General features: G+C 38.2%; 1 protein-coding gene across 1 annotated transcript; it reads right to left on the bottom strand.

Annotated features, from left to right (window-relative positions):
* Positions 1 to 5054: 5054 nt before the first annotated feature.
* Positions 5055 to 18565, bottom strand: ANKLE2 (ankyrin repeat and LEM domain containing 2). The gene is made up of 12 exons (XM_009888112.1): positions 18088 to 18565; positions 16833 to 17024; positions 15388 to 15581; positions 14631 to 14819; positions 14211 to 14333; positions 13759 to 13825; positions 12912 to 13093; positions 11340 to 11446; positions 10279 to 10472; positions 8592 to 9318; positions 7951 to 8082; positions 5055 to 5292 (listed from the first exon to the last, which is right to left on the bottom strand). Exons 1-12 carry the CDS (start codon positions 18563 to 18565, stop codon positions 5055 to 5057), a joined length of 2823 nt encoding a protein of 940 aa, XP_009886414.1.
* Between the last annotated feature and the right edge of the window lie 4249 nt (positions 18566 to 22814).

Genomic DNA, 22814 nt, shown 5'->3' with positions numbered 1-22814 from the left:
CCAGAAAAGAAGAAATCTTTGTATGCCTGAAGCTGTCCAGTCCTCAAGTACTCCCCAAAACTCAAAGCTGAGCTGTGGGATACAAAGAGATTGAATGTCTGTGTGCTCAGCAGGTGCAAGAGCACTGACTTTCCCCCTGCCCCCTGTGAATTTCTATAACCAAAGCTTGCTCCTGTGGGTATTTTTCTTGTGCAGGAAAGCAACTGGTGTGGGAACCGGAAGGAACAGCCTTGTGTCACACTGCAGCTAAAAACTGAAGATGAGCCTGCTTTTCTCAGCTCCTGCAGAAGAAATGACAAACAGGGTATTCTGCTGTTCAAAGGACAAAGGGATAAGGCTTTGATTTCTGTAAGCTGTTGAGGGTGTATGTTTATGTTGTGTCATTGTTCCCCTCTGCCCCCAAAAAGCTCATGTAAACTGTGCCTGGAGGTCATAAGCATAAAGCAAAGAGGGTAAAAAAAACCCCAACAGTTGCCTCAGAGCCATGGTGCTAGAATTAACTGCTGCTCAGGAAGTACTTTAAGCTATTCTGAACAATGTTTCTCAGTCTCGTAAAGCCTTTAACTAAAACCTGGTCTGTAGAAGGCTGTAGGGATGCATTTGTAGCAGTGAGATGGAAGGAGAGGAAAGCAGCAATCCTGCAAGTGCTTCCAGTTACTGACTCCGACATTTTTGAGTGTTTTCTCCCATTGAGTTGTATTTAATTTGTTGATCCCTTGCTTTCAGAATAGAGAAATAACACCACTGGGTTCAAGGTAGTGAGACTTCAGGTCAGAGGTTCTGCTGTATTGGAGCAAACTGCTGCTTAAAACTACTGTTGCCTGAATGGTGAAAAAGCATCTGTGGGACAACTTTTCTAGGCTCAGGGCATAGTGCGGCCATCAGGCAAAATGCCTGAAGCAGCGCCTTTGTACAGCTCTGATACTGCTGGACTTGTGCTAGGAAAAATGCAGGTGGCTGAGAACTGGGTTCCATTTGTGAGGGGAGGGCTGAGACATGTTTCATCTTAAGGATGTTTGCCAGGAACCTGAACTGGTGTAGTGACTTGGATCACATAATACCTGGAACGTTGAATGGTTTCACCATATGCATAGTTGGCCTTGGTGATAGGCCAGCAAACATAAGTAACTTGTTTGACCGGTTCTCTTATCACCAAGAATGTTGGTGAGCCTCTAAACACGCTCCTGTCAGAGCCACATGAAGCATAATCATGGCACACACCTTAGCGAGACGGGGTCTAATGGCTTGTTTGATGCAGAACTGCTACATCAGGATGATTTCAAGGAACATGGGGCTAGTAGGGAACAAAACACGATCATTGTGTAGTGCAAGTTGTGGGGGTAAGAGGAAACCATCGCGATGTATCTCTCATTGATGCAATGAGAATAATTTATCAGTTTATTAACTTTTTAAAAGTTTTGAATAAAATAACTTGTCTTTCTTGTCTCTTCAGTTGAATAATGGTATGACCGTCTGCGGCAGAGCACATGGCAGTAGTGGGTGGGTTTCTGCCAGCTGAGCAGCCTTTGTGTCCCATGTTGCCCGGGCAACAGTTCATCTACCAATTTGTCCTTTTAACTCCAAATGTATGAAATGTAACCTTGAGAGAGTAGCTAGCTCAGGTAATTATCTAATCATCTACAGAAACACATGTGCAAGCACTGCAGCATACAGGAGGGGACAGCTGCACTCTAGTCCCAGCCCTTTGGCTCCTGGCGGTTTGGGAGTTACAGGGCACTTACCACCACCTGGAACAGGAGCACCAAAGCTGGTAAGATGAAGATTCTGTGCATTGTTATATGTGTGTGTGTACACATACCCTCTCACATACATACCCTTCTTGATCCCCCATGCCAACAAGTACAGTCCTGGTGGGCAGCCAGAGGACACACACACCACCTCTTTGCACAGTTACAGAAATTAGCAGCGTTTTCAGAGGCACTTAAGTTGTGGGGGTGAAAGTAAGAAATTTAAAATTAAGTGCATAATTTTTATCATATTTGGACTTCCTGTCTTAAACATTTTGAGACTCTTCTTCCAAGTCTTCAGTGGCATAAGGCAATGTTGTCATGCACGCACACACAAAAGATGTGTGCAGTTGTGTTATCAAGGCCTGGAGAAAACAGTGCTTTGCATGTCATGGTTCTCAACCAGCTACTTACTGCTACACCCCACAAACTAACCACGGGGTGACACTTGCAGCTACTCCGTGATTTTTCACTAGAAAATGGGGTAACTTTCTATTTGTAACATGACACTGGGCTAATTAAAAAACCAAACCCAAACAAACTAGAACTAGTCTTTTGTGCCTTTTGGACAAGAAAACATGAATCAAGCAGTATCACTCTGATTCTTCAGAGGCTCAGCATGGAAATGCTCTCTTCACAATCATGAATGCTCAAATCACTACAGAAATGGCTATTTTCTTTTAATAGCTGAAGTAAATACATTGTTAGAAAAATGACCTCTTAAGATGCAGTACAACTGGACTAATGCACATTATGTAGCACAGTTAAAAAAAATACTCTCTTGACTGAACCAAAACAAAATTACAAAGTGAAGGGCAGGGGGTGGGGGTGGAGGGTGTGTGTGTTTGTGTCTGTCTACATGTACATACCAGTAATATACATTTAAATATTAAAAAAAGCAAAGCATGACAAAGGTAAAAAGGACAAAAATGAAGAAGCACTCGAGTGTTAGTTTTCAGTCTCACGGCTCTGGAACAAACGCTTATCAAAAGGGCAACGGTGCCATGTGACAGCTCAGGAAGGACCAGGGTGGAAAACCACAGCTGCGCACAGCAACTTCCCCCAGGGATTTGGCTTTAACATGGTATTGGGCAATTAGTCATCATCTGAACAATTTCTCCAGAATGACAAAGACATAACTCACATTAAATTATTTTAAAAAAACAAAATTAACCTGAAAAAAACCCAAACACAAAACAAACAAAAAAATTCTTACTGTAGGAATTTGGGACCCAAAATGTTGTTTTGAGACCATGGAGACTGCTGCAAAAACCTTATGAAAAAAAAAACCAGTTAATATACTTGGTAACAGCAGGTTATGTTTTGTTTTGTTTTGTTTTTTAAATGTCCCTTAAAGAATGACACCCCACCACCACCCCCAGCCAGTAGTCTGGACTCACCAAATAGCAGTCATTTGTGTAAAATAGCTCTTTCTAAGGTCCAGCTCATGGGAAATAGGTTTAACTATAAAGAGCTACACATAAGCCTTTTTTTTTTTTTTTTTCCCCAAGAATTTCTAAAATAGGAATGCTCTCCCACAGCAGAGAGCTAGCGCAGCAAATAATCAAACTTAAAATGAGAGAGTGCGCCATTAAAATATGTTCTGTTCAGAAAGCCCAGAAAAAACCCTGTATTTAATGTGCCCATAGTAAGTGGATGCCACTTTTTTCTTTTAAATTTCTAAAAGAACAAGAATTTAATTAAAAAAGAAATATGTTACAAAAGGCACTATTAAGCTTGCAAAAGCATTAAGTGCAGTTGTTTAGGTTTGTACCAAATCATGAGCCTACTGAAGGGTGTACAGTCTGTGCACCAACAGTCGCTCTGCAGCGTGCAACAGCCGTCAAACCTACCGAGCGCTGGGGTCCCCGTCCAGCCCTGCAGCGCCAAGACCCCCGGGGCGGCACAGGGACAGACAGGCGCTTGGCTTGCAGCCGCCCAAGGAGGTTCCAGGCTGTCGCACTTGCTGTGTGGCACCAGTGACACCAAATCCATCCCTTTTTACCAGCACAGCCCCGGCAGATTTAATTTTCTGATCAGAATTTTGTTGTAACAATAGATAGGTTTTTCTTTTTTTGTTTAACCAGAGAGCTGTCGACACAAGAGAGCTCTGTTTCTGGAAGCCTTCCTTCAAGCAACATTACAACCATTACACTTTGCACAGAAAACTTCAATCTCAGTGGCGTACTGTCGAAACAAGTCATTCTGACAGAAGGCTAAAGAATAAAATTATTGACTGCTGTAACAGAAACTCATTACCACATCAAGACTAGAGACATAGTAAAAGCTTAGATTTCAATAAAAATATTTTTAGTCCTTACTCCTCTCTCTTTACAGTTGGGAAATAAGGAGCCACATCACAGGTCACTGGCTACCACTCTAATATATTACACACTAGACCATTAAGGGATCTTGCTGGTAAATTATTGCTGATGTGCTTTTGTGTAATAACTATTAAAATCCGCTAATGTTAAAAGCTTCTGTGGGAAAAAAAACAGCTAATTTTTATATATGTATTTTTTTTAAATCTTCAAACTAACCTTTAAAGGAATACCAGTAGTTTCTATAGTGCCCCTTTACTAAAACACAGTATATCACGGTGTTTTTAACAGCCTCAGAACAAGCAAAGACTCAAGGTTTTCTGTGTAACTAGGTGCATACATACACACGTATCTATAAGTGTGTGTGTGTGTGTGTGTGTGCGCGCGTGCGCGTGTGTGTATTTAACCGTCTAGACCAAACTGCTGGCTCTAAACAAACGCTTTCTGTTTACACGCAGGGTTTCACATTCATACTCAGTCCGGCAAAGCTGTGACTGCCCGGGCTTTGTTTTAGGCTCTTCCCTTTGAGCATCCCCCTGCAAGTGGAAGAACATTTTACCTCTTGCCGTCAGTTTCCTCTGGTAGGATTTCTGCTTACTGACGATGTGCTTCCACCAGAGTATCCAAGCGAAGGCAATGCAGTTGAGGGCTAACGGGTTCATTACAATAATGACAACTGGTGATAGTAAAGTACCACCATTTCTAAGTAAAGGTTCAGCTCACTGCTTTACTGGCAACAAGGGTTACTTCATAGCTACTGGACAACTGCACTGACTGTCACTAACTTCTTGCATGTCACCAGTAATCTATCTCGTATATGGCATAAAGACATATATTCCATTTTTTTTAAACATACAGTTGTCCTCAATTGAGGAAAAATAAATAGCCAGGTACAAACCCTCATGTCACTTTAGTAACATTGTAGTTTTTTCCTCCATTCTAACAATGAAAATATAATTGAAGTCCCAAAAAGATGAATCACATTTTAGTGGGCAGGAGACTCTGAAAAATAACGCAGTTTTGACAGAGCGTGGTTGACACCAGCTGGACTGTAGCGCCCAGGACTCCCAGGGTCTGGAGAGAACGAGGCAGCACTGCCGTATTTTCCTGGACTTCCTGTTAGGGGACTGTTTCTTCCTGAATTAGAATAGCCTGAAGCATTTGGAAGGCCAGCAGCGGCGGTTTGGGACTTGACTCTTGCCTTCAGCGCTGGACTTGGCCAACTGAAAGAAACAAAAAGTCATTTTGCATTTTGTTAAGAAAACTGCACTAAGGAGAGCAGTACTTTTACTCAGTATCACTTGTAGATCTTAGAGTAATGCACCAGCAGAAAAAAATCATAACTGGTAACAGACAGGTCTGAGAAGAAACAGCGACAGCATAATACATTGTATGTAGACACAGTGCCTCATCAGCAAGATGTCATTTGCTCCAAAAGGGCCATTAAGCATTAAGAGAAGAAACAGGTGCTTGTGAAGCACCTGGGCAGTTGTAGTCCAAAGTGCCCGTTAGGAAAGGGCACAAGATGAAGGCTGACCTGGGTTTGCTTAGTGCTGCAGCTCCTGCTGTGGCCAGGCATGATCCCCCCCTCCTATTTAAAAATAATCTTTGTCTTTGGATGCCACAGAATTTAGTATCGTTTTTTCTAAAGTGTTAGATTTTTTGCTAATTCAATGAGAACTAAGTTCTAAAATTTATTTGAAAGCAGAGCAAAATACTTCCTTTGTTAAATTAAAAGACCTTTTCGGTAAAAACCTTTCCCTTTTCTCTAAATTTTATCTTAAGTGAGGCAGAATGACCAAAGGTTGATTCTAGCATCTGTGAATCATGACTGTTCTTTCTAAAACATGTCATGTGATGCAGTTTGTTAAGATGAGCCGCTACAGAAAATATGCAGTAAGCTAAAGATATTTATAAGGTTTTAAAAAATAAATACACAAACAAAACCCCCCCACCCCCCCCACTATGAAAGCTACGCATGTAAACAGCTTAGCGAAAATCTTTTGAAAATAATTTTCTTCTGACAGACCTACTGGTATCCATATCATTAGGTCTGATTTTTGCAGTCAAAATCCTACATACCTAAAGACAAAGTGATCCAGCGTGTAATTTCATTGCTTTTAGCACAGGCAGCATTGCAAAATTAAGGCAGTTGACAGAGCAAGACTTGGCATTGTCAAATAGTTACAAGAATCGTTTCTACTTATGTGACAGAACAGTGATTACACCTAAAAATCTTGCATTAAATTTTAGCACTTTAGAAGAACACTTTGGGCCTTTCAGACAGTGGACTAAGAATGAAAAAGGCCTAATAATTAGCCTATTTCTTTCAAAAAATTAATCGCAAAAATGGGGGGATGACAGAACGTGACTTCGAAAAGCCACGGTACAAGGGTACAAAAAAGAAGCGGTACAAGGACACCGTATCATCCAGGTATATGAAAATATTTGCCTGTTTCTACTCCACTTTAAATCACAGAAAAATCTTAGCTTCGTGTTTTTTCTAAAAGTATACTTGATGGCCCTATTTCCGTGCACTATTTGAAATACAGAGACAAAAGAAAGCTGCTTTGTGTCCCAGTGCTCAGCACTGGGCAGCATCTCTCCTTCCACTTACCATCTGCACTTCCTTCAGCCCTGCCACATGTGGTTTCACCTCTTCCCACAACACTCCTCCTGCTCCAATCTCTGCTACCTTAACACAGTTGCACTTCTCAGCTGCTGGTTCCCAACTCCTACTCTGAGTTTTGTGGCCAATAAAGCCAGTCAATTATATTTTTAAAATTCTCACAGGCTCTGACAGAGCTTTAAAGGCTCTCTCTTTAAAGCATGTTTTGAAAAATTAATGTTTAATACCTATATTGAGAACTACTTACTGGAAGTAGTTATCATAATTATTATAAGTGGAATTTCATGCATTTAGAAAGCTAGAAGAAACAAGAAAAAAACAGAAGTCTGTACAGGTCATTTGATGGCTTTCTGTTCCTGCCCCCTTTCCAGTCTGTTGTGTGGCACTGGGTCATCCGTTTCTTTCTGAGAACTTTATCATGACTATATATAAATTGTAGGCTGTCTGAGCAAGGGACTCTTCAGTGTTCTGACCAATGTCTGTCACAATGGAAAAGAATCTTCATGCTAATACAATTACCAGAAGCCACTTGTATAAAAATTGTCACTTTGGGTCCCCAAAAGCAACAGCATTCAAAATAAAACATATAAATGGCAAAACATGTATTCAGGCATCCCAGCAAATGCAGTCTGCTTCCTTTGTGTAGCAAAACACAACATTCTCTCTAAAAACTGAATACACACCATCGTTCACACTAGCAATTCCTTTGGACTGGGGTAATAGAGGGTAAAAATAAAAATAGTAACAAAAAGGTGCCTGAAGATATTAAACTCACTTTAACATCACTCCGCACAACCTGCACACCTCAAAGCAATACATCATCATTGCCCTGCATCCACAACAGGGCTGAACGACCATCTGACATCACAACGGCCATTAGGGCCAATGAAGGATCCAAGTACTAAGCAAGACATCAGCAAACTGAGACATCTGCCAACTGGAAAACACTGCTGCTCTCCAGACCTTCATTTTCTGTCTGATTTGTCTGTACAGGTACACCAAAATTATTTGGAACTGCAGTGTAATGGAAGGAATGTGACTGCAGCACCAGTAAACTTTCCTTATTAACAGACACCAGCCAAAAAATGCTGGGTGATTAACTGTAGAAACACAGCAATGGTTAATGCAGTTGAATATTTAAAGCAAGGTTTCTGTGAGCAACAAGGCCTGAAAATCTAGCTATTCAAGGTGTTTTGCAGCTGACCCGCTAAAAATTTTATTTCAACTCATTTGATTGAATGTGCAGAAATACCTTTGCCTGTCAGATGAAGAGTACGACTGCACCGCGTGTTTCCATTTGTAAGTAATCGGGTATTTCTGTGGATCAATCTCTACTGCTTCTATAGCTGCTAAGACATCGCTATCCAGCTTCGAGGGCTGCTCCCTACAAAATAAACAGAACTAGATGAAAAGAGAACTATGTATTTGTTAAGGCAATAAAACATCCTGATTCCAAAATACTTATTTTTGATGTAAGCAAACAAATTGCCCACACTCCTCTATAAACACAGTTTCCCTATGAACTTTTTCCAGCAGGCCCACATGTAAATGACTGTCCATTATTACACAGCGGTCTCATAAATCTCATGAAGTCACGAGCCTGTCAGATGAGTGGTAAACAGCAAAGTTAACTGAAACTGATTTGGAAACAAAGACTTCTCTTCTACTCCCTTGTGTTTTGCATATAGTATTCGGGTAATTAGCTGCAAGAGAACTGTATGGCTGCTGTACAAGCACTGAAGTGCTTTAAGATGATCATTCAAGGCTGACTGCAACTAGTGTCACTTAGTGTCAAGTAATCTCAACCTTGCTGTCAGTGATATTACAAAAAGCATCTTGTTTTGCATACATAAACCAAAGGACAAATAAGTGTTAAAAAAAGACAAATCTTACCCAAGCAGGAATAACTTCTTAGAATCGTCATTTGTGGGTGAGGCCTTCAAAAGAAATTTCTGGGAAGAAAGTTCTTGACGTTGTCGTGCTGCATTAGTCTGAACTCCAGATTCCATGGCCAGTCTCTCCTTTTCTAATGGCATTTTGTGTTCTGTCCTTAACTTGGTCTCTCCTGGTTTACCTGTAACACTTGGCTCAGAAGAACTCACCAGTGAAGCTGCATAGCAGGTGTTATCCAGATGGTCCTTGGATATTCTCACCTGACTTGTTCCTTCAGTGAGAATTCTCTCATTCACATTTTTTTCAGTGATTTTATTTGATTCTCCTGCGACCTCATGTTCTTGGAATGACAGGCTTTCAAATTCTGACATTAAATTGGAAACGGGCGATACAAGGCATTCTTCTCCACCATGCAAATGCTTTCTGTCACTAATTATCCTTTCACTGGACACAGGACTACAAAATCCATTTTTGCTGGAAGAAGCTGCCTTTTCATAGTGCCTGGGGTGATCCGATGTTTCTATAATGTTTACTGTACGCTCCATTGACAAGATATCACACTCAGCGTCTCCAATAGCATCAATGTTAGGTTCTTTGGACACAATAGGTTGGCTGATATTCCGTGCTGCATTTTGTCTGTTTTTAATTTCTTCTAAACTCATGTCATCATCATCCTCATCCAAAAATGCTCCAACAGAAATAGAATTGCAGCACTTCTTACTCTTGCCTGTGAACAATTTTAATAAGAGCAACACATAAAAAGACTTTCAACAGAACGCCAATCAAATAAACTAGGAACGAATATATAATCTCTATGCCTTATTCTATTGATTTAAACCCTCTCTAATTTTATTTACGCAACAGCATGAACTAACCAAACTAAAGCTACAAATGCAAAATGACATCATTACGGCTGTATCTTTTTTGCAAATAACCTTTCATATCCTAGTCAAATGAGAACTGTATTTCCTACGCTCCTTACTTCAATCATTAACCAGTAACAAAGGATAAACTCAGGATAAAGCAGAATAGGGTAGGAAAATGTAACTAATATAGAACAGCTTAAGTTTTCATCTCTTCCAAAGCAAAAAAGGCTTATGACTAGTCCAACAACTATCCTTCAGAGTCTTGTCAGCCCAGGTTTATCCCAGTACCAGAGCCCCTTCAGATCTATAATCTCAGAGGAGAGGCGGAGGCAGAAGCACAAAGATTTGGGACTAGTGCGTGCCTTCCATAAACACGTGGCAAGTAGTGGTCTAAGAAGGTATAAAAGCTTTCCTGCGTTTTGTTCAGTGTGTCTTTCAGTGGTAAAGAATTAATCCTTTATTTTAAGAAGTTATTTATTCTGTACCTGTGGATTACAAATTATACTCTAAGACAAATTCCCAAATGCTCTGAGCAAAAAATATACTGAAGATAGAGGTTTTCTTACAGGAATTTCATTTGGCAGCTACAATCAAAGTACTTCATATGAAAGCCAATAAACACTTACTGAGGTCTGTTCTAATTCTCCTACATTCACAGTGTTGTTAGCTACTTTTTCAATACTATAATCAGACTGTTTGGATAACAGATTAATAATAGCAACCACAACAGGTGAATACTACTTCCCCAGGGCACCAAGCTTTTTCTCTCCCTCTTCTCCCTACGTACAACCTGTTGTTTGTAGCATTTGCCCTTTTCTTACCAGAAGGATGTGGAGTTTTATATCTGTTGCAGGTTTCATTTTCCCCTGTTTCTTGCTGAGCCTTTTCGCTCATTTCCCGATGACTCAGGTACTCTTCTAATTTTCGCAACCCCTCCTGGGAAGACAGATCAACAAAACAGCCCAGAAATTCCCAGTATTCAACCCACGGGAACCCCAGTTCATGAGCTAACTCCCTGCAATAAATAAAATAAAACGAATCATTTGTGAAGACAGAAATATTAGTTTGACAGTAACTTTTCTGAACACATTTTATCAGCTATTAATAATATAAACGTGCAACTAGGCAACACAATTCCGCAACAAGCAACGATCTGCAAAAGCGATACACACATCCTTAGCAAACATACTATCATCTGATTTTTTCTAGAATGTTTTTCAAATTTAATCTACTATTCTTAAAGTTAGCACCATAAATATTGCTATTTTTAATCTGACTGTATCTAGACATCAGATAGAGACGAATCCCCACTGATGTAGGCATAATTTGAATGATACTCTATTTAATAGCTTTTTCTATTTGTGAATGGGAGAAGGTAGGAGGAAGGGAGGGGATGAAATCTAATTAGCTTTTAACAAAGTAAGGGTTTTTTCACATACTGCTGATACAAGGTATTTTAACAGCAAGGACATACAGCTCAACACAGCTTTTATAAAGCAGAACATTTGTATTAGGATCTTTTCATTCTGCTTTTTTAATAATCCCTCAATTTTACAGAAAAAGTAGACTGTGCATAATGTTAGATCTTCTGACAAATCAGGCAAGTAAATGTCTAAGAAAAGGATTCTATAAACACCATCAATTATAGCTAAAATGCCTTTTTCTTTACTTCCAAAGCTAAGAAAGCTAGCTCTAACATTTCTAGCCATTGTTTACACAAAAATACAGTAAAAATCCAACTACATTATACTTTATAAATTTTTCTGCCAGTAACTTTTGCCCTAAGATATTGTTCAGTAAGTAATAACCGTACACTCAGCACAAGTCTTTTGCTTTTAATTGCTCTATTGCTAATTTTTTATACTGCTACTCTTTTAGATACCTTCCAACTCTTTCAAGACCTCTCTCCAGATCAGATTTCCTGACATTGTGAAAGAAGCCAGCTCTCTCTCGAGGTGGAGTCTTCCAAAGCCGGCGAAATTCTTCAGCCTTCAAAAAACAGAAATAATTTAAAAAAACTACCCCCCACAATACGAAGCTAACTCAGTGTGGGCTAAATGTCTCCCTATAGGTCTGTTTGCTGCCTACACGTAAACAACTCGAGTTCTGCCACAAGCATTGCTCAACTCTAGCTATGAAGAATCTCATATTGAATCTAAAGGTACTCCTCCCAGTATCACTGGTTACTTTGATCTCATAACTGCTTATTAAAAGAGTAAGGACCGCAATGTACAACCACCTTGAAGTAAACTGTACAGACACAAAGTTTGCCTGGTTTTAATTTGTGTGCAGCAGGAAACAGGTATGTCTTATCATTTTCCCATGCCATTATAATTTCATTTAATGATAAATGCTCTCTTGGTCACTGGTTTCTAAGAAGCAAAGGTGATATTTTTCTATGTATATATTTAATTCCACAGACTTGCTACCATTACTAGAATAAATTGTTGCTGTTTATTTTGAAGTTTGAATTTGAATTGCTGAAGGGAATAAACAAATGGATTTTTGTAAAATCCCAAACTTTATGCCTTTATATGACAAGAATCAGCAACAATGACTGAGAATTACATTCAGACATTAAAAGTATCTGTCAGTAATCAAAACTGTTTACAGTTGTTTACACACTAGGTAAAACTTTTCAGAGTATAAAATATTCATCTCCGTCAGGCGAACAGAAAATTGACCAATATGCATATTTAGAAGAAAAAGCATTAAGCATTTTGGTAAAAGTCAGTCCTGTGAGAATTCAAGCATTAGATGACAAATTCCTCAATTGTATTTATTCACTATTTCTAAAGCCATCATACTTCCAGCACATTCATTTTAAATGGATGACATATATAACATATTTAACTGGTATCTAAGTATTCTTCCTGAAAACTAACGACTTTGCTTTTCTACTATACAATCAATACTTTTCCAAAGCTATCCCAACACCTACTATTTGGTTGTCAGTTTTTCCATTTAGAAAAAAAATATTAATGTTAATTCAACAAGCAGAGGTGATAAACCGCTTCTAACATCCAGTATCAATTTCTAGAAATGAGATAAAGATATATTTAAGATTCTTTAAAACCGATACATAGCCACATTGAAAAGCTTTTTTCAGATTAGAAAGTTAGCGCAATTATTTGTAAGTCAATAAAGGTTTGTCAAATGGTGCTCTTCGAATAGATTCCAATATGAAAAAGAAAAGAACAACTTTCTTTTGACCGAGCTTCCACTCTTCTTATTTAGACCACACGTTTCTATGTTTTTAGCAATAAAAAACATTTAAAAGTTTCTGTGCTTCTCCTTCTCTACAGAGGAAGACTCATCTCTTCAAGAAAAAGAGCCACAATCTGTAACAGGAGCAAGCTGCACCACACAAAGAACCGTGGGTGGATCTTCTAATGCTTCTGTATTAAAAAAAGGAAAAAATAGGTATTAGAGTCATATGAAGTTCTCTCCCTACCTTTGAGGGGCTCATGGGGCCTGCAAAAGCTCTTATCGACAACACTGGATCTTTGGGGCTGCCAGGGTATTTAGATAAAGTTCTTTGGGGGCCATCATCTGTCTGATCGGGTGACCATGGTGCACCAATTACAGGAGCTGAGGAATTGTCTTCTGCTCTCAAGAGTGGTACATAGTATCGACCTAAAATAAATAATACAAAGCTTTCTTAGGAAGTTTATGTTACATTAGCCTGCTGCTTCTTCCTGGAATATCAATACACCCATATACTTAACCACCTGACTTTATTTCATCAGTAAACTACTTGTAATTCAAACTCACTGTTTCAATATTTATTGCCCGCTTACAGATTGTATTTTAGTACAGGTTCCCTTCTGTCTCAAATACAAAAATACCTGCATTGATACATACATCCCTTCCCTAAGGATCTTCAACAAATTTCAAACCCTCCTTTTGCAAATGCCTAAACCCACATGCGACAAAATAGTGAAAAGTTCTATGTCAAAGAAATTACACGACTCCCTAGCGTGACAAATAAATCTCTTGCTCTATAAAGGCCTTTTGTTTGCATTTAAATTAAACTCTCTGCTTCAGGCTGGCTGCAAAAAATAAGGCCATGCCTCTGTTACAGAGCTATGAGGATAACCTTGTGATCCATAGAGGAAGAGTTCTGACCATGTAATTTCAAAGACAAAAAGTTTTCTGTTCCTCGTCAGTTTCAGTTTCTCTTTGGTTTTCACAGCACTGTACAGTAGCAACATTTACGAACAGGAAAGCTACAGAAAGCAAACAGAAGGCAGCAAAGAGCCAAAATACATGCCTGATGTAGTACAAAACTGAATACAGACCTTTCAAGTACTCTCTTAGTTTTTCTTTCAATTCTGCAGATTTATTCTTGCTTCTTTCACAAACTACCTGTTAATATAATTTTAGTTATTTGTTAGCAAAGCGTAAGATCAATCTTGAATCAATTGCAATGTGTGTAGTTTTCGCATAGTCATATTATTGGGCTCTACCCACCTCACCCGTTACCTTTAATGCATAGCAGAACAAAGCACGAAGATACATCCACATCCATAAAATGGGTATGTAAAGAAAAGGCAGCGAGTCATAAAATCTAGAACTTTTCCCCAGATACAATCAACACAAAAGATTTTAATATTATCAAAGATTTACACTCTCATCATGACACTAGTATCTTACAAGTCTTCTATCTACAGGAGTTAGTATATCTTTGAAATTGAAAAATATTGATTAGGCGTAACATTTTTGGTTTCACTGTGGACATGGAGAGACTTACTTCTGCTGGAGTTTGATCATATTTGTTTCTTGGATTTTTTACAATAGCTGGGTGTGAGGTAAGCACGTTAACAACATCCAAATTCCCAAATTTGCAGGCAAAATGCAATGGAGTATCAAATCCCTGCAGTGGGAAAAGGGGAAAATTCACATGCATTTGGAAACACGATGAAGTCAATCCCACATATTTTACTTTGAGACTGGGAAAAGTAAATAAATGTCATGACTAATTATCAGGGCTCTTAATAGATCTTTTCCCACCATACTGTAGAATAATGATTATTAAAACCCACAAAACTCACGACTAGCATATTTTGCTAGAAGTGTCCCCTTCTGTTCTCTTTCCTTCTCCTTTACACATCCTTAACAGCTCCCAGTTGTTTCCATAATAACAAGAAACTGGCAAACATTCAAATCTTACCATTTTATCTGGTGTATTAAGGTAAAGGTCAACAATATACTGGATGCGATTTTTCAACATTATATCATTATCATCCGGATACATAAGCCGCATAAATTCAGGATTTTCCAAAGTGTCCAGTAGTAACTGGCAGATACTGGGTTGATTCTCCTTGGCAGCAACATGCATGACATTGTACCTACACCCTTCCTGAAAAAAAAAACAAACCACTGAAATCTAAACAGCTTTCTTACACCCACATGGCTTCTGATTTAACTGTGAAAAAACAAACACTAAGTCTTACATTTAGACTTTTGTTCCTTAATATTTTATTAGGAAAATATTGATATTTAATGGTGGTGCCCAGGTAAGCAGTGCTGTAGAAACACCTAGTTGCAGCCTAGGCACTAGCCCGTTCCTTAAAATCATTCTACTTAGAAAAAGACTGGAATTATTCAGAGGAGATCAATGCTATACATATACAAGTCTAATTCTTTCACTATTGGATAAAATTATTCTTCCCCTGAAGAACTGCATACTGGGATTCTTTACTCTAGCTCTTCTGGAGCAAAGCGAACTCTCAGTTACAATGGGTGACAACAGCCATGTTTCTCTCAGCTTTCAGCTGGAATCAATAAACACTGAGAAACTGCACTGGGGGAAACAAGGTATCTTGAAGGAAGAGCAGGAAACAGCTTTCCTTCCAGTTTGGCTTATCAGGCCTCAAAGCTGAATCACTAAACCAGAACTTGGATTTTTCTTTTTTTTTTTTGTTTACCTGTACAACAGTTGGATTGTCTCCTGACCCAATCAGATAGCGAGGGTTACTCCAAATCAGTTCTGAAAATGTTACTATATCTCCTTTCTCGACAGCTTTCCGAAGTTTAGCAGTAAGATCTTGAGTACGTGGACTTTTATAACTGTTGGCTCTCTCCTTATTAGCAGTTTCGGTCTCAGGGGAGCATAAGCCATCTATCAAAACACAATTAACATGTTTCTAGATACACTCTTTTCAGTAATCACTATTTTATATCCAGATGATGAAAATAAGCGTTTAATCTAAAATCTGTATTAACTTTGCATCTTTAATGTACAGGAGTAAAAAAACAGAGGTCAATGACAAGACATTTAAAAATACTAGTAGTTAGTAATAGGGAGGAAGGAGAGCATGACTTAATCATCTTGTAAAACTCTTTCAGGCTTCAGTAGGGACTGGTAAATTTTATAATTATCAATCTACTTCTATCCAAACTTAAAAGCAAAATTCAACAAGAAATAAGAATTTTCTGAATACTAAAATTGCTTTTGCAGTTCTGTGACTACTGAGTCCCTTTAATCTAGCAACTGGGAACACTGTGAAGTATGGTCGGTGTTTACAATTTTATTTCTGAACTTACGAACTTATTTAACAATTAAGTACAGTTTTAATATACTGTGCAATTTTATCAGCGTCTTATTAAACCTGAAAATCCTGAAGTCCCTGAGTAAAATCAGATCCTACCAAATATAACCACAGACTACTAAGCGACATATCTCTACAGGCCATTACCAACATTTCAGCTTTAGAAAAACAGCAACGTTCATGGGAACCACAACAATGACAATTGCTTTTAAAAGTAACCAGTTTACTTTGTCCTAACATAGGCCATAGAAACCATACATTGAAGGCCAAAGCTTATGCTTTAAAAGACAAAAAAAAGCAGCCTTTCCATAGATTCCTGGGGCTCTAATTTACTTCTGTGGTAGCTCTTCACAAAAGAAATGGCAGGATTCCAACATACTTTACTTCTTTATTTATTTCTGTACATAAACTTTGGTGCGCCTTTCTTGGAAAAGCATCAATTAACTTTCAGGATCACTTCTTCAGTCACAGTATCATTTTACACAGAAGTAAAACCAGATTTGAATTAAAAAGTTAAAATATGCTTTTTATTGCCCATTTCTAAATTATTTCACAGAAAAAGTAATTAAATACTGGTTCTCATATCTATTTATACAGTAATTACATTTGGTGAGTAAGCTCTGGAACTGTGATCTACCATTTGTTTACAGCTTATCTTAAACACCACCACTGTAAAGGAACTTGAATTTATTAAGATGCTTCACTCTGAATTTTTTTTCTATTATTAGTATATTGGTTACAAAGTTGCTGCTTCTTCTCTCATAGAAAATTAGCAGACCGTGTACTGCATCTACTGCTCACAGGTGAACACCCTCACCTACCTTTGTTAAATGATCCCATTTTCACTGGAGACAAACATAAAGAGGACTTGCTTGGAGAGGGGAAATAATCACAGATTCCTTTAGCAAATTTCTCAGCATCCTCTCTGTTCGAAAAAGCTTTAAAACGGGAACCCTTAATCATCTTAACAGCTTGGAGAGCTTCCTTTTTATCTTCATAAACATGTATTCTCTCTGCAACAAAGTACAATCAAAGTTAAGTTATTTCAGTAATCTCGGATTTGTTCCTAGAAAAAGATTACAAAATTCTCAGACTATCCTTTCAGCTTTAGTCTCAAACTGTTTCTCTACCAAACATGGTGTAAGAATTGAGAGTCCTTTTAAATTTTCTCTCCCGGAAACTGCGTAGAAGAATTTTACACACTCGAGCTAATACCAGGTGATATGTGTACAGTGTTTGGCCATTGATATCAATCAGTATCTGAACAATCCCTTTAACAGAACGGCCAGCTTCAACATGCATTTCACATCAAGATTGAAAAGCAAACTCAAGAGCTTATTCATCCTGCATTAGGTTCCATGTTCTCTTGTTCAGAAAGATCAACTAAGTGATCCACTGACACAACTTCAAGACATCTACACAAAACCTTAGACATTAATTCAAATGCTTCTCCTTCCTCTCCTTTTGCATTAACATTAATTCATTCAAATTAAGATATCTGAATATCCTTTTTATGAGAAATACTTACTACCATCTCAGAGTACACGATCCTCTATGCACTACTGCAATCCTGCCACTAGGTAATGTAATAATTCCTTATTGCAGTATTCATCAATAAAATGTGAGGAATAACTGATACTTCTAGACACCATTTGGCATTAAGGTAGAAAGGAAAGCATGAAATCTGTTAGAAGAGCTAGTTTAAGTTCCAACTTATGACAGTATAAATAGGTTTTTGATTGTTTATTTGTAGGATTACTTTTTATTCTTGAGAGGGACTAAAGGCACAGGATGGATATGAGAGTAGCAGTAGGAAATAATTTTCTTCATCTGAGCCACATCGAGTAGAGGATCCTCATGTGTACCAACTATTATGGCAGAACACATGGGATGTCTTGCAACTGTGTTTCTATGCCTCAGAAGATCCAATAAATACAGGAACAAAAAAAAAATCCTTCAAGTAATGCTTAAAATACTAATACAATGGTGTTCGTGTCACTTCCTATAGAGAAAAACATCTATTTAGACATTATTTCCAATGATAAGCATTTTACAATCAAGAAAATTGATATTTACCATTCCTTGCCAATATGTCATCATAAACTGGACAAACACCATAGAATAGTGGAGGATCTCTGGACGGTGTCTGAGTACTAATTTGTGAATCAACACATCCTGCTCCACAGACTGGAGCTGAACAGTTCATGTGCATCACAGCATCTTCTTCTGGAGGGTTCAGACCTACACAGTACCCAAAGTCTACCTCTTCGGAAACGCTTCCATGGCCATTGTGGTTCACTGTCGCAGCTTTCAAAGCCTTTTGTGCTCCTGCCCGGCTGCTATCAGACGGGACGTTTCCAGCAGCCTCCTCTGACAGAGCAGGTCCTTTCTCCTCCAATGCTCCTTGCTGTTCCAACAATGCCTGAGCCAATTTTTTTTCAAAAATAAACCTAGTAGTTGAGGTAATGGGCCCACATTTCAGTCCTGCTCTTACAATTTCTTCTCTAAGCTCATCAGGCGTGAGCTGCTTCAATCGGGATAGTATTGCATCCATTGTTATTTCACCTATAGGAAAGGCAAAACAGAGAGGAGATAAACTGTAAAGAACAACACTTTTTTTTCCCTGCTATTTAAATGCTGTATTAAAGCCAAGGAAAAAAGTATTTAAATGCTGTATTAAAGCCAAGGATTGGCTTTAATTGTCTCATAACAATTTTTTGGATTCTGGTAAGATTATCACAGTTGCAGAGAAGACAAAATATTTTTCAATTCAACACATTAAAACCACTTTTAAGCTACCAGACTTATACCAGGAGTTTATTTCCTCTCCTCTCACAACTACTTGAAAGAGTATTTACAGCTTACATTTTATTCTTGCTTGTCCTTTTCAAATTTCTTTTGGAATGAAAATTCAATCCAGAATACTTATGCATGAAAATTTCTGACAGGCTGAGAAATATTTGATTCCTGCCAAGAAAGGCAGAATCTGCATATGTAACAGCATACAAGAACAGGATGACTAGTTAGGCACAGTAAGAGAGTCTGATTAGGCAGCGCCTACAGTGAAAAGCACAGCACTATTTCTATTATTTCCATAAGAATTTCTAGATGAAAAAAGTATAAGGCATAAGCATGATGCAGCAACCAGGGGAGTCTATCTCTGGCCATGATGCAAGCCTGGAACTATTTACACAACACGTTGTTTCCCAGTCCCTGTTTTGAAAGCAAACAGCCAGAAGACAAGAACAGCTGATCTTTTCAGACTTCCCTCTCTAACAAAGAGCAGGAGCTGGAAGAATTCCTCCATTTGCCAAGGAAAATTCTTCTCTCTGGTATGATACTACAAGTTGCCCAGCTCACTTCCCTCTGTGTAATTCACACACCTACAGCTTCCGCACTGGCCAGCGAGAAGACACTAAAAGCAACATGATGCCAATACAAAATTCTTGCTGTGAAAAACACAGCTGAAAAATACAGGATTTGGGCAGCTCAAGAACATAAGCAGCTTTACATTTATCTCATCAGATACTGCATTCACATACCTCCACAAAAGCTGTGACTTCTTCCTGCTCTACACTATTCAGAAACGACAGCTTTAGGACAGAAATGATTAGGCTGTCATATTCCTTCAGCTTGCTTTCACTCCCTCCTTACATTGACCCTTCCTTCGCCACCGAGCCATCATATGGGTTATACTGGTTTGGATAGGTGTGTATAGTATTTTAAGTACTTTATTTTCAATTCCAGGCTTCATCCTCAGTTTATGAAACCTACGACTACCGGAACACACATTTGCAGCTTTTCCACATGAACTGATTTGTACTTTTTTTAATAATGCTAGATTTAGAATAACACAACTCCCAACCTTACTCCATTAGAGACAAAGGTATGACATCAGTACCACCTGTACTTTTAAGTTAAATGTCCTCAAAAGAGCACTTGTGGACGCACGTAGGGGTGTAAGAAACGTCCACAATTTATAAGCTCGCCTGCTTTATGGACAGGGTATGCAAGCAGTCAGAGACACGAGTCAGAACATCCTACTCTGATGGGCAAGAAACTTTGTCTGGGAAAATAACATAAGGCTTGAAGGGTGAATGGCTGCACCCTAACATAGCAGGGATACAGCACTCTAAATTCTGGATCCTAATAAGTTAATTAGTCATTTTGTCAATGTGTACAAACTCATAAGTAATTCCAAAATTGCATCTTCATCACAGAAGCGCAGAATAGTCAAACTGCCTCATTTTTCCATGTGTATTGCCAATAGTAGCACCTCAAAACACATCAACAAAATAGACAAAACAATTTTGCTTTTTAAATTACCCAAGAATTAAGCTGGTAAGGAACCGAACGTTTCATACATTAAAAAAAAAAACAAACACACACAGCACTTTTCGTAACTTTTAGCAATATTGACTAGTCAAGCAAAATTTTCACTGGAATCTGACTTCAAAACTATCACATTTCTAATAGTAGAAAATACTATGGAAAAAGATGTTAATGACAAACTTTAAGTAGGTTTTCAAGTATAATTACAACTTCATATTTATGTGACTTTAAGGGTTGTTTTCCTGGAGGGCCACTTCCTTTGAGAGTTGTTTCTTTTTTTTTTTTCCCCCCAATTTTAAACATCTGATTTTTAAACGTGTGATTTTAAACATCTTGTGGTTAGAGAACATATCTCAGTCCCTGAATATTTCACAAATAATAACTGGAACCTCACTGAAACAATGGGAAATGAGAGTATTTCAGCTTAAAAAAACCCAATCCTGAACTGTGGCAAAGCCACATTTGATGCTGCTGAGCTACCTCCCCAAAGGATTCTAGTTCCCTTATGATTTCTGCACCTCCAAGCAACCTCAGTGTTACAATTATCTGACTTGCCCACGAGACTGCAAAGACAGATGTGAAAGATCTCACTTATTTTTCATTCTTAATCCTCTCTTTTTTTTTTTTAAATAAATCTGGTGTCATTATGTTTTAATCAAAGGATAAAATATGGCCCTGAGGTCTATTTTAAAAATATCAAAACTTGCTATTTTAAGGATTTTCTTTTTGAGATTGCATAACTGAAAAAACTCAATAAAAATGAAAACTCAGAGGTAAGAGTTTATTGCAGAAACAATTCAATGATGACACTTCAAAAGAGTCAACATAATATAATGCCTTTAAGAAATACCTCAGGAAATACTCCTATTTTTAGGGTTCAGAACTAACACAATCATTCTGCAGAAGAGCTGACTCTCACACATGGATAATTCATGTATGTGGAGTATGCAGGCACACACAAAATCTTTCTTCTTGGCTTGTTGTTAAGTAAAAAATGTCAGCAAGGGGTGACTTCTCTGGTATCTCACATTTTGATACAACTTTGCACCTAAAATTTTCTTCCTCATCTATGTAAGAAAAAGTACTCATTTCATGTGTCCATTACAACTCAGGCACAACTAAATCAGAGAGCAAAATGACAAAGCAGACCAACAGTGAAGAAACTAATCTTTGGTTTAAGATCCAGTAGCATGAAGAGTTTTCTACAATGAGCTTGCTGTGGAATCAGGAAAAACATTGCTGGAATGACAACAGTCACTCAACTCAACACTCAAAGAGACAATATTCAACTAACCTGCCAACTTCTTTCATGATAACATCTGTTTTCCTGTTCAAAACCAGCAGGTTTCTCAAAGCAACATAGTTGGTTGAAATCCCATGGCAGTCAATTGATTACAGCACTAGAGATTCATTTTTTTGATCAACAGTATGCTGAAATGTACATGCACTTTCTTTTTCACACAGTGCAGCTGTTTCATTGCACATATAATGCCCTTTCAAAAATAATGTAATTTATTTTAAAGAATGCCAAAATTTACTTAAAAAGACAGAACTTTCATGAAATATGTTTGTATTCTGACATTAAGCTTTCAGCTAACATGGATAAGCATTTTTTAGTTTTTAACTGCATCACCAGTTTTGATCTGTCCAAAACAAAAGGCATGACTTGCAAACCTGAGAAATAGCAATTGCCTGTTATAAAATCATCCTTTGATCATCTGCTACATGCAGGGGCAAAAGGTGATTATTTGAACCTTAAAATGCATCTTATAACTTCAAATGATCCAGAGTACAGCCAGTACTGACACCACTACCTTTTCTAGTTTAGCACACAACGTCTTGCAAGTCCCCATTAGTGGCTTTACAAATATGAAGAACTGCTTTAACAACAAACACGTATTTGAAGCTTCTTCCAAATCAACCAAAATGTGGGAAAACAGGTAAGAGATGTATTTTCCCTTGTCTTACTGCATCAGTATGAGAGTTAGGAATCTGTTTCACAAAAATTTAAGACTAGTACCAAGAGAGAATCAATGGCTGACTTTTAAGGATGGCAATATTACTTTATTCCACTATTCATTGAATCCTTCAGTAAACGAGCAATGTAACAAAACAGACTTTTTTTTTTATGCAGGAATTAAAACAAGAAACATATAGCCTTTGGCTATATTTCGACTGCTAGGATTTACACACGGCAGAGCAACTGTGGCTATACAATCAGATATTTTGTCTATACTGCCTGTTGCCAAATTAGCTAGCAGTTATGAACTACGTGGCAGAAATAGAACCGCAAAACAAACCTGGAATAAACTACGGGAAAGACATGACCAAAAGAAACAAGGGAGGGGACTGGGGGGAGGGGGAGAAAGGATGACTTCTCAGGAACGAGAAATGCAGATGTATTTCTAGAGCTAGGAAGGGACGGCAGGCCCGGCGCGGGAGGGGATTCCGCTGGCAGAGAGCAAGGAGGC

This window comes from Charadrius vociferus, unplaced genomic scaffold (assembly GCF_000708025.1).
Source record: "Charadrius vociferus isolate BGI_N301 unplaced genomic scaffold, ASM70802v2 scaffold326, whole genome shotgun sequence".
Lineage (NCBI taxonomy): Eukaryota > Metazoa > Chordata > Aves > Charadriiformes > Charadriidae > Charadrius > Charadrius vociferus.
The sequence above is the reverse complement of the archived record's forward strand: the minus strand, read 5'-3'. Positions and strand labels throughout refer to the sequence as shown.

Excerpts from the sequence above, each read along its gene's own strand:
- ANKLE2 (XM_009888112.1), bottom strand. The coding sequence starts at position 18,565 with ATGGATGCAATACTATCCCGATTGAAGCAGCTCACGCCTGATGAGCTT. Across the intron at positions 17,025-18,087 it reads TGACATATTGGCAAGGAATG|AGAGAATACATGTTTATGAA; the intron begins GTAAATATCAAT and ends ACTTTGTTGCAG. Across the intron at positions 11,447-12,911 it reads GCCCCATGAGCCCCTCAAAG|GCTGAAGAATTTCGCCGGCT; the intron begins GTAGGGAGAGAA and ends TGTTTTTTGAAG.